Source organism: Taudactylus pleione, unplaced genomic scaffold (genome assembly GCF_031769625.1).
Source record: "Taudactylus pleione unplaced genomic scaffold, aTauple2 ptg000309l, whole genome shotgun sequence".
Lineage (NCBI taxonomy): Eukaryota > Metazoa > Chordata > Amphibia > Anura > Myobatrachidae > Taudactylus > Taudactylus pleione.
In genome coordinates, this window is record NW_028284710.1 from 11,042,723 (window position 1) to 11,054,797 (window position 12,075).

The 12,075-nt window shown below is 43.8% G+C and overlaps 1 protein-coding gene across 11 annotated transcripts in view; it reads right to left on the bottom strand.

Moving 5' to 3' along the window:
- Window positions 1–12,075, bottom strand: part of MTRR (5-methyltetrahydrofolate-homocysteine methyltransferase reductase) — a 151,735-nt gene that overhangs the window by 99,813 nt on the left and 39,847 nt on the right. For all 11 annotated transcript variants that reach the window (XR_015868742.1, XM_088442368.1, XM_088442360.1 and 8 more), the window contains one exon: window positions 6,970–7,092. Coding sequence is in view for 10 of the 11 variants with exons in the window: in XM_088442368.1 (XP_088298494.1) it covers window positions 6,970–7,092 (123 nt within the window). In the remaining variant the exon portion in view is untranslated. The remainder of the gene's footprint in view (window positions 1–6,969; window positions 7,093–12,075) is intronic.

A 12,075-nucleotide genomic window follows, 5' to 3' on the forward strand; every position in this document is an offset into this window, starting at 1 on the left:
AAATGAGGCATCGTGAGAGGCAAAGGTTGCGAAGGCATAAAACCTAACAAAGGTGTGGACAGAAGATCATGTGGCCACCTTACAAAGCTGTTCAGCTGAGGCGCCACAGCAAACTACACACGAGGGTCCCACAGAGCGAGTGGAATGAGCAGAGATGGTAGCCTGCACAGGAATGCCCGTCTGTATGTAAGCCTGTGAGATAGTCAAGCGAAACCATCTGGCCAGAGTCTGTTTTGTAGCTGGCCATCTCTTCTTATGGAATCCAGAGAGGACAAATAGGGAATCTGTTTTCCGAAGAGAACTTGTATGGTCCACGTAGTTCCTGAGAGTATGGACAACATCCAAGGAGGCCTCACCTGCAGAGAGGTCTGGTGATTGGAAGGCCGGGACTATGATTTCCTCATTAATATGGAAACGAGAAACAACCTTGGAAAGAAAGTCAGGACGAGTTTGAAGAACAGCCTGATGAAATGATCAGAAATCTGACACCCTAGGGGTGGATGCAAGAGCCAGAAGAAAGAGTCTTTGCTGTGAACCACTTGAGTTCCACAGATTCCAGGGGTTCAAACGGAGGGCCCTGAAAGGCCTGGAGAACCACTGACAAATCCCACGGTGCCATTGGAGGGACGAAGGGAGGTTGAATACGGAGGACACCCAGAAGGTTAGTGTGAACATCCGGCATCGGAGCAATACTGCGCTGGAACCAAATGCACAGAGCAGAGACATGCACTTTCAATGAGGCCAGGAGGAGTCCAAGGTCCAGTTCTGCTTGAAGGAGGGCCAGTACTCTAGAGACCCTAAAAACTTGAAGGTCAAAACTTCTGGTAGCACACCACTGGAAGTATGTTTGTCACACTCTGTGATAGATCAGGACAGAGGTCGGATTACGCGCTCTGAGCATAGTCTGGACCACAGAGCTAGAAAACCCTTTTGGACCTTAGGAGGGATGTCTCAAGAGCCACACCGTCAAAGACAGATGGGCCAGGTGCAGATGTAGACATAGTGCTTGAGACAACATGTCCGGATGTTGAGGAAGTAAGAGAGGAGTGTCTATGGAGAGGCTTTGAAGATCGGCGTACCAATGTCATCTTGGCCAGGCCGGAGCCACCAGCAAGACAGTGCCTCAGTCTTGCTTGAACTTCCAAAGGACTCGAGGAAGAAGGGAGACTGGAGGGAATAGATATGCCAGATGGAAGGTCTACTTCATGGACAAGGAGTCTACGAAGGCTGCTTCGGAGTCCCTTGTTCTGGACCCGTACACTGGCAGCTTACGATTGTGTCGGGAGGTTATGAGGTCCACCATTGGCAGGTCCACTAGGATTTGAAAGACCTCTGGGTGGAGAGACCATTCCCCAGCATGCACGTCGTGACAGCTGAGGAAGTCCGCTTCCCAGTCGAGAACTCCCAGAATGAACACCGCGGAGATGGCCGGTAGGTGACCTTCGGCCCATGCGAGAGTGCGTGACAATTCTGCCATTGCTGACCGACTTCGAGTGCCTCCTTGGTGATTGATGTAGGCCACTGCAGTGGCATTGTCGAACTGCCCTTGTACAGGCTTGCCCTGAAGAATGTCCTGAGCCAGAGTGAGGGGTCTGTATATGGCTCGGAGTTCCAATACATTGATTGTCAGGGTCGACTTGACCGATGTCCAACGGCCCTGGAAGGAGGGTTGACCGGTCACTGCGCTCCAGCCCCAGAGGCTTGCATCTGTTGTAAAGAGTACCCACTCCAGGATCCAAAAGGGTTGACCCTTGGCTAGGTTGGACAACTGTAAACCACCAGGAGAGGGACAGACGAACCTCTGGAGAGAGAATCATTGTCTGGGATCTGATCCGATGGGGTAACCCGTTCCTTCTGGAGAGCATTAGGTGTTGCAGAGGCCTGGAATGGAACTGAGCGTACTCCACCATATTGAAGGTGGATACCATGGATCCCAGAATCTGCATTGTTGAGTGAACTCAGACTCAGCGACTGCAGAGTAATCTCCGCACTCGTTGTTGAAGTGTGGAGATCTTGTCCGTTGTCAGGAAGATTCTCTTGAGCTTGAGAATCGAAAAAAGCCCCCAGATGGACCATCCGAGGTTCAGGGAGGACTTTTTCCAGGTGATTAGCCAGCCGTGTCTCTGTAGGAAGGCAATGGTTATCTGAAGATGGCATTGAAAAACGTCTGGGGAGCGTGCTAAGAGCAAGAGGTCGTCCAGGTATGGAAGCAGCCCGACTTCCTGACAACACAGGTGGGCTGCCATGACTGCCATACTTTTGGTAAAGACCCATGGTGCTGTAGAAAGTCCAAAGGGCAGAGCCTGAAATTGGAAATGTTGTTGTAGTACAGCAAACCAGAGAGCGCGCTGATGAGAGGGCATTATGTACTTGTAGGTAAGCGTCCTGAATATCCAGAGATACCATAAAGTCCCCCGGCTCCAAAGCTAGTATAGTAGAGCGCAGGGTTTCCATTTGCAATCTGGGCACCCTGATGAATTTGTTCAGGGATTTGAGGTTGAGGATAGGCAGATAACACCAATTTGGTTTCTGCACCAGCAACGGTAGAATAATATCCGTTCCCTCAGATAGCGGAACTGGAACTATTACCCCCGTTTGCAGTAAGGACTGAATGGCTTTCTGGATAAGCAGGGCCCTGCTCAGGTTTGATGGAGGGCCTGTGTATGAAAACTGGTAGGGTGGCCATCTTAGGAATGAGAGGGCGCACCCGTGAGAGACCACTTCTTGTACCCAAGAGTCTGTGGTGGTTTGACGCCAGCACTGGGCAAATTGAAGAAGTCGACAATCTACTCTGGGGTACTCCAGAGGGAGGCCCGCCCCGTCAGGCTGAAGGTTTGTCTGCAGATTTGGAAACAGGACGTTGGGAGGCCCAGGTCTGCTTGGTCCTGGGCTTAGCGGCCCTTATGGAAGCCGATTGCCGAGGAAAGGACTGGATCTTAGGCTTTCCATGGAGATGAAGGGACCTGAAGGACATTGTCCGAGGCTTTGCAGCAGTTGCTGAGGGCAGAATAGCAGTTTTTGATCCTGCCAAAGTGGCTACAATCTTGTCTAGATCTGGGCTAAACAGGATCTCACAGTGTAAGGGAATGAATCTAAGGCCTTCTTTGAGTCTGAATCCACCTTCCTTGACCGTAGCCAGAGTGCTCTAGAGGCCAGGAGACTAGCATCCGAGGTTGCTTCTCTGATATAGGAAGCTGCATCTCTTATGTGAGCTATATAACACATCTGATCCATAGAGGCCTCTAGGGAGAAAGACTATTCTAGGGCATCTGCCCACTTCTCAATTGTTTTCGCCACCCAGGCAATAGCCATGGTTGGGCGAGCAATGGCTCCTGAAAGGGAATACACAGATTTAAGGCCAGTTTCAATCTTTCTATCCATAGGGTCCTTTAATGAGGAAGCTGTAGGGATAGGTAATGTGGAGCTTTTAATCAATCGCATAACATGGGCATCTACTGCTGGGGGAGCCTCCCATTTTGCGCAATGAGCTGCAGGAAAAGGGTAACAATAGGTCAGGCGTTTTTGGAGCGGAAACCTCTTAACAGGCATCTGCCAAGCTGCTGCCATGAGTTCGGCTAGCTGATCAGAGTGAGGAAACTCTGCTGAAGCCACTTTTTGTTGTTTATATAGTGGGTGCTTTGATTTGGGGGCGGGCTCATAGTCTTTCATTTGGAGGATAGATCTGTCAGCTCGCACCAAAGCAGGTATATTAATTTTAGATTGATGCTCTCCTTCCCCTGAGGGAGATTCAGTATCACAGAGATTGTCAGTGTCTTCTGCCTCAGATGATATCTCAGATTCTGAAAGGTGCTTAGACTGTGAAGACAACACAGTACGCTTGGTAGGTTTACTGGGTTGGGGCTTCTCACCTTGCAATAGATTTTGAAAGGCTGTAGAGGAAGTTGCTAGACTCTGTACTGAAGTAGAGAGGACATCTACCCATGGAGGTACCGGTACTGCCTGTACCTTTTGAGGCAAACCCATAGGAGGAATTACTGCTGGAACTGTCAGGCGGTCTGCAATAGTAGCTAGCACCTGAGTCAGGGACTCACAAGGAGGCTCCTGGGCAAGGGCAGAAGACGTATCTGGTGTAATATAACACGTTGTACATAGTCCGTCTTGGACATCCTCCTCATTCAAGCTTGCTGCACAGGATTTGCATGAGAGCAATGTAGGTGCAGACGCTTGCTACTTTTGCCTTTGTTAGACATAGTCGAAGCAGAATACACCAAATACAAATGGGTTTGCAAACACTATTATGCGACAGAATACACCAAATACAACTGGGTATGCAGACACTATCATGCGACAGTGTATGCATATGGGTATGCTGTATAGTAATAGTGCCTATGCTTAAATAAGCTGCAGCAGAGTACAGCACAGGATATGGTACTGTGTAGAGTGCAACCAAACAGTATGTGACAGCCTTCACATTTATAAGTAAAAGTGAAGTATAGTAGACCCTGAATTCACAGGTATGATAGGGTTATAGTGAGAGGAAAGGGAAAGACAGGCAGCGCTAGCAAAAGTCACATACTATGCAGAAAAACACTAACTGCAAAAGGGCGCTTCATTCAACTACTCAGACTCAGTGTTCGGTAGGCTATAGTGCTACATAACCTGACTCCTGGGAGAGGTATGTAGGGGGACCGGAGCCAGTGTTTTCCAGAGAGAGCTGTGGCTGAACCTACAGAAAATGGCCGTCACAGACCTCTGAGCTGCTCTCCTCCTCGGACCCCGCCCCCTCAGTGTCCAGATCGGGGTGGAATGTTGCCTTGAGCTGGGGGAGGGGCCGCTGTAATAGGGAAAGCTGGATTCCCGCACCATATGTACACTGCTGGTCTAGTGGATCATGCGGTCGAGGCCGGTGTTCACTCTCAGCACCTCCGGTCTGTTCCTTGAGACCGGAGGTAAGACTGCCCAGCCCCAGGCTACCGCAAGCGGTAACCCATCTTACCTGTCCTCTGCGTCCGAGTTGCAGATTGGGGTCCTCCGTGGGGCCGGCTAGCAAGGTCCTCGGGAGTCCCGCCGAATGTACCAAGCGATGCTATGGAGTTGCGGTGCCCGGGGGGGTGATGGAGTGGCAGCACAGATATCCTAAGGACAGTCTGATGCTGCGCACTCAGTAATAAAGATAAATAAAATTAGAAATCATAAAAATAAAGCTTTGGGCTGCATAAGGCAGCCAATGTTATAAAGGTGATCCGAGCTCCTGCTGGACACCAAGCAAACGGAGTTGCCTAAGGCTCAGGGGCGGGACCATTGCATCCTGGCAGTTGAAAGCTTAACTGTTTGGTGTCTGGGCCTTATCCACCACCTACACCCCATGGTATCCCTGTGGACCCTGAAAAAGAAAGCAGCAGAGAGGTCAAGAAGAATGAGTAGAGAGTAGTGGCCATTGGATTTGGCAGCAAGGAGGTCATTGCTGACTTTCGTAAGGGCAGTTTCAGTGGAGTAGAGAAGAAATGGGTCAAGCAGGGAGTGGGAGGAAAGAATCTCAGTAAGACGGTTGTAGACAATCTGCTCAAGGAGTTTGGAGGCAATTGGGAGGAGAGAGTGTTAGGATCAAGGATGTTTTTTTTTTTTTTTTTAAGAATGGAGGAGACAAGCAGAGGGGACAGTGCTTGATATGAGGGAGAGACTGAAGAGGTGGGCAAGATGGGAAAAGGCAATAGGAGAGGGGTAGTAGAAGAGCAGTGCTCGCAAATGCGCACTATAGAGCATATTTTACCCGATGTCGTGCTTTCAATGGTCAACTTCAATAGATAGATTAAAACTATTTTTTAAATGCAGATTTCACTAAACAATGTCCTTCATTAGCAGAATTTAACTAACTTGGATGTAAAAACTATCCAAGTTAATCTTCCAGTACAACTTTGACAGAAGCCTCACATTCCAACAAACCCCGCCAGGGGCGTATGAATGAACATTTTCATGGGGGGGAGGACGCAGAAGGCCAAGGTCTACATTAGCGCCTGAGACCCTTTTTATAGCGTTTGGCATCTCGTTTTACAACAGTTGTGACTGTGTTAATTTTCGCCAACCCCAGTTTCTTTGTTCATTTAACTATAAAAATGTATTTATACATTAAATATTAATATTAACTATCAATTAGTACAATAGCTGTTAGAACGATAGATAAATTCAATTTTTCATCTTATATAAATTTACATTTTTCATAGTCATTCACCTAGTTTTTATTCAGATTTCATTGACAGCCTAATCTCATTTGATTGGGAGTATTTGTTAATCTATAGTCACTGCCTCACTGGTTATGGTATGCGCTATAATATCTGCTATGCGTTACCATCTGGCGACAATGAGACGGTTGCCAACGTTTTAAACCATCTGTAGGCCACAATCATTTGCGCTCTCTGTTCCATTGTCGTACAGCTTACAGGAAACAATCAATGGGAAGTGCAGCAATCTTGTGTGTCTGGTTATGCTTACTGCAAATTGTGATAGCAAAATGAGTGGGCCTTCTATGAAAGAGAAAAAAAAAAAAAAAGTGTTTGCAAGAAGAAAACGTGAACAGAACAAACATGTAGGTAACTTAATATTTGGCGAGTTCAAACAATCGCTTTTTCCCCATTTTCATTTTGTTCTTCCCTTTTTGCTTTTGTGTAGAAGTTCGTGGAAAGGGGGGGGGGGGGGGGGAGCAACGACACAGTATTTGCCAACCCAAGAGAAATCAAGCCCTCCCGGTTCCTATGTCCCTTTGCCCCACCAGATGAGATCCTCAAATAGGGACGTAGTCACCAAACTCAGGACTACTAAGCAGGTATATGTTGGCCTTACTATCCCATTTCACAATTTTTCCACATAAGGCCATGCAGGCAATGACTATGCTGACAGTAACCTTTTAGTGACTATGATGTCCTGGCAGTAACTACTTCCTCTCCTGCAAATTATTTTGAGCACAGACAATTGAACTTGTAAGAAATATATAGAAACACAAAATGTAATTACCGATATGTCAAACTCCAGCATCAATGCAGTTTTTACAGCATCCTCCGTAGAGAGTCGCTTAGCCCGACAGATGGGTACTTTGGAAACCACTACTTCTGGATATAACAAAGACGGGTCTCCATCCTACAACCAAGAAGTGATAATCATATAACAGTTAATCAGCAATGTTACAATTAAATAATCATTTAAGTAGCATTATTTTGCCTTTAGAAAAGGCCTTTCTGCCAGCTCTGTAAAAACATCTATATGAATAAAGTGTTTCCTATAAGTTAATTAGTGGATAAAGGTTGGCAAATCTTCACTATTGTAGACATAACTCTTGCTGGAAATACATTTTTCTGCAGATCTTAAACTGGGTACAAACTACACGACTTTTGTGCAATAATGGTACCTGCGACCACTCTGCATGACCATTATGCAGTGTGTACTGAAAATCTGTCGTTTGTACTCATTGTTCATCACACAGTCCTGCTGCACGTCAGATGGAACAATGCAATGTGGAGTACACACACGTTATTCACGATTGTTACATAGTGCACACGATCTCGCTATTGGAAGGACCATAGGACGATTGACAGGTCGTTCAGGTGTGTACCAAGATTTATAGGCACACTTTAAATGGGATGTTTAGGGTTAGGCTACAAGAAGGGAGGGTTAGGGGGGAGAAGGTTAGTATACCAACGACCATCGGGATGCCGCTGACTGTATTTTGATAGGCGGAAACCCGACATACTCATTCCCTTTAAACAAGCAGCTGCAGTGGAGAACAAACTATTTTCAATATTTGATCATCTAAACACACAAACATGCTGAGTTACAATGAATTAAAAAAAAAATTTAAAGAACAAATTGATAGATTTTTCCTTTCTGAAAATGTAATGAATACAGTATTCGCCTGCAACTCATTGAAGTCAAATGCAATTTGTGATTAATTAAAAAGAATCATTTTAACATTTATCCATATTTGGTGAGTTAGCCGAAAAAGGTATCTACTGAAGATATTCCTAGACCTAATCAAATAGGTTACCAAAACCTGCATTCTTACTAATCCATCTGCCCTCTTAAACCCAACAAAGATGCCTTGAAAAAGCAGTGGGTGAAACGTACATTGACGTTTCTATGGCTCCTGTCTTGATAATTGTTTATATGATGTAATGTCACTGTGATAATGACATGTGAGCTCCCAGAGAATAGAACACCACTTTGCCGGGAGATGCTGATTATAAGAGTATATCCCACATTGAGCACAACGGCGGACGTGTGTTAATTGAGACTGTCTGTCGGAACATGAGTCATACAGGCTGGAGCTTGCTAGTCCTTAATCACGCTGTTATAAAGAACAAATACGACTACACTGTTCCCATTTGATTCCATTTGATAGCTATGAAATAATCAATAATATATGAGAGTCACACTCATAACAAGAGACTGTACAACACAATCCAGGATTGTGACAATCCTTATGAGAGGATGTGTGCCAACGGCAGAAATAACTGGGGACCCCCAGGGTTAAAACGATCTAACTATTTGCATATACATATCATCGGTCACAAATTGCATACCACTGGGTAACACTAACAGAATATACAGCCGCAATAAACATAGTGGCGGACAGTCACTACTATGTAACGTTAATAATATTATACAGCCACATTAGATATAACGGCGGATATATGTTACACTTCTATTAGTGATACATGAGTGACTGATATGGAAAATAAATAAATATCACACTATTAGAGATTGAAAGTGAGAGGCAATGAGAGCAGGGGATTGGATAGGATAACCTGTAAGGAATTACACAAAACCATATACTTATATTGTGAAGTGGTTCCAGCGCTTCCTGTGATCTAATGAAAATCTTTTCTTTTTGGTATTTTTCGCCAAAAATATATGAAAAAGAAAAATATATAGTGTAATACTGAAACAATGTTTTATAAATCGTGAAAGTTTGATATAAACTCACCCTTTAGAAATTGTAGACGTTGGACCCAATTTTCATCGTGGTCCTGCGGTGGTTGCAGAATGCAACGTTAGCCTTTAAGGTGAGGTCTTCAATTCCTCCCACACGTAGTGTTGTAAATGGGGAAATAAATACAACAAACCTCCATGGTACAGATCAACTTACCCAATCCAAGATTTTACGCAATATGTAGTGTACTCCCCTTGAATGGGATATATTATACGCCTTGGACATTCATTTTCTCATCCCGATGTCAGTCGGTATATTACTATGTGGGTCCTTATACCCAGTCCAAAAATAATTGTGGATATAGACTAATTTCTTTATAAAACAGTAATTTCTTAATCTGTATATGATAAAAAGGTCTTAGCGGTATGTAGTTAATTTCACCAGACCTCAAAAAACATACAACAATTTCTGTTTAAATGAAAATTTTAAATATATAGAAATACAAAAATCAAAAAAGAAATAAATAAAGCAAAGATAATTCCAAATATTAAAAGTAGAAAAATTAGAAATTAATGAGTGAAGGATTCTAATAATGAATACCTAGCAACATGTTTCTCAGATCCTACGTCTGCTTCCTCAGGCTGGTAACTGAGAAATGAACAACCTGGCCCTTAAGTAGGGAACTAAGGGCATGTTTAATTAAGTTTAATGATGAATGACAGGAGCTATAATGATGATTGACAGGAACTGTGTTTAAATCTTAGCCAAAATAATTTCTTTCATGTCTCAATGCTGCAATGTCTATTTATTTCACTAATTACCCAATCTTGTGATTATAACCCTTCCCTCCTCCAAATTGTATATATATTTTTATACATATATTTTGGGGTTTTTTAGTCCCCAGCAGTTTTTAACATGACTACAGAGGTGTTTAATACCCCTTTTCCACCTAAATTCTGGGTCTGACCCGGAGTTGGAACTAAGTTCCTATCCGGATCAGACCCGGAATTTTGCCGGCGCCGACTAGGGATATTCCCGAGTCAGCGCCGCTCACACCGCAGTTGGGTCTGCATAGACCCGGCTTTTGCGGAGTGAAAGTGGTCGCTTGGAGATGACGTCATCTCCAAGCGCCACTGAAGCCGGACCAATCGGCCGGCTAGCAGCGCACTCCAGGTCATCGTGACCCGGAGAGCGCTGTTCTCACAGCAGGGTTTCACGGGCTAAGCCCGTGTTAAACCCAGCTAGTTACCTGGGTTGGGTTGCCAGGTAACTCGACCCGGCGATCCAACTCTCTGCCCTTTTACACCAGGGAGCTGCCCGGGTTAACCCTTCAAATACCCATGTTTTAGCTCCGGTGTAAAAGGGGTATTAGACACACTCAGAAGTTATTTTGGCTAAGATTTAAACACACATAGTTCCTGTCAATCATCATTATAGCTCCTGTCAATCATCATTAAACATGCCCTTAAGATGGCCACACATCTAAAGATTATCTCTCCAACCAGCCAACTAGTTGATTGGTTGGGATGAAAACCTGGTAAGGTATGAAAGCAAATGACAATCAGCAATTTGCTCCCAAATGCCGGAAAATTAACAAAAACTGTTGTTTGAACAAATTGTTTAGATCAAACATTTAACAAATTTGTCTGAACAACCATTTACATCTGTTTTCTGGCATTTAGGAGCAAATTTCTGATCATCATTTACTCCCATACGTTACCAGATCTTCATTCCAACCAATCAACTAGTTGGCTGGTTGGACAGATAATCTTTAGATATGTGGCCAGCTTTAGTTCCCTACTTAAGGGCCAGGTTGTTCATTTCTCAGTTACCAGCCTGAGGAAGCAGACATAGGATCTGAGAAACATGTTGCTAGGTATTCATTATTAGAATCCTCTACTCATTCATTTCTCCTTTTTCTACTTTTAAACTTTGGAATTATCATTGCTTTATTTATTTATTTTTTGATTTTTGTATTTCTATATATTTAAAGTTTTCATATAAACAGAAATTGTTGTATGTTTTTTGAGGTCTGGTGAAATTAACTACATACCGCTAAGACCTTTTTATCAGAAAATGAATGTCCAAGGCGTATAATATATCCCATTCAAGGTGAGTACACTGTATATTGTGTAAAATCTTGGATTGGGTAAGTTGATCTGTACACCATGGAGGTTTGTTGTATTTATTTCCCCATTTACAACACTACGTGTGGGAGGAATTGAAAACCTCACCTTAAAAGGCCAACGTTGCATTCTGCAACCACCGCAGGACCACGGTGAAAATTGGGTCCAACGTCTACAACTTACTTCTAAAGGTTGAGTTTATATCAACCTTTCACGATTTATAAAACATTGTTACGGTTTTACTCTATACATTTTTCTTTTTCATATATTTTTGGAGAAAAATTCCAAAAAGAAAAGATTTTCATTAGATCACAGGAAGCGCCGGAACCACTTCACAATACAATTATCCTTTTGAGGGGCCTTGTTGAAAGCTTCTGCTGTTCCTGGCTGCATTCTGGGTCTATCGTTAGACTTATACACAAAGAAGAAATACAGGTGCACAACTCCAAATTAACTGATTATAAATAAATAAATACATTTTGCAGTAAATACAGAGGTTTTTGGCATAATCTTGGCCAAGGTTATGGGCCTGCCCACCATATCCGGGTAACCTCTTGTTGGGCAGGTCCCTAACATACTAGGGCTCAAATCCAGAGCGCAGGACACCCCCAAACTCGCCCAGCTAAACCACCCCATAAGAGGAAATAATACTGCGCACTGGGCAACTAAGCCTCTGTTGATGGTAAGCTGCTGCACAAGAGGGTGTCCTTCCCTCTTAATAATAGCAATATACAGAAAAAATATACAGCGCTCAACCTTCTATATAATGGTCTTCTGTGGAATTGTCCCAATGTCACAATCCTGCATATACAATATAAATTGCTGGTCTTAAGTTGATGACTACGATACACTTAGTGCAAAAAATGCTTTACTGAATGTAAAAAGACATATATAACAAACTTACATAATCAGTCTGATACACAAGTAACTGAGATCATTCATAAAAAGGTACTGCTTAGAACTGGATTTAACTGTACAAATGTTGTATAAGTGTTGCCCGCTGCAATTGAGTCCTTGCTGTGGATTTGTCAATATCCTTAATGTTGGTACAGAATGAGAATAGAATCA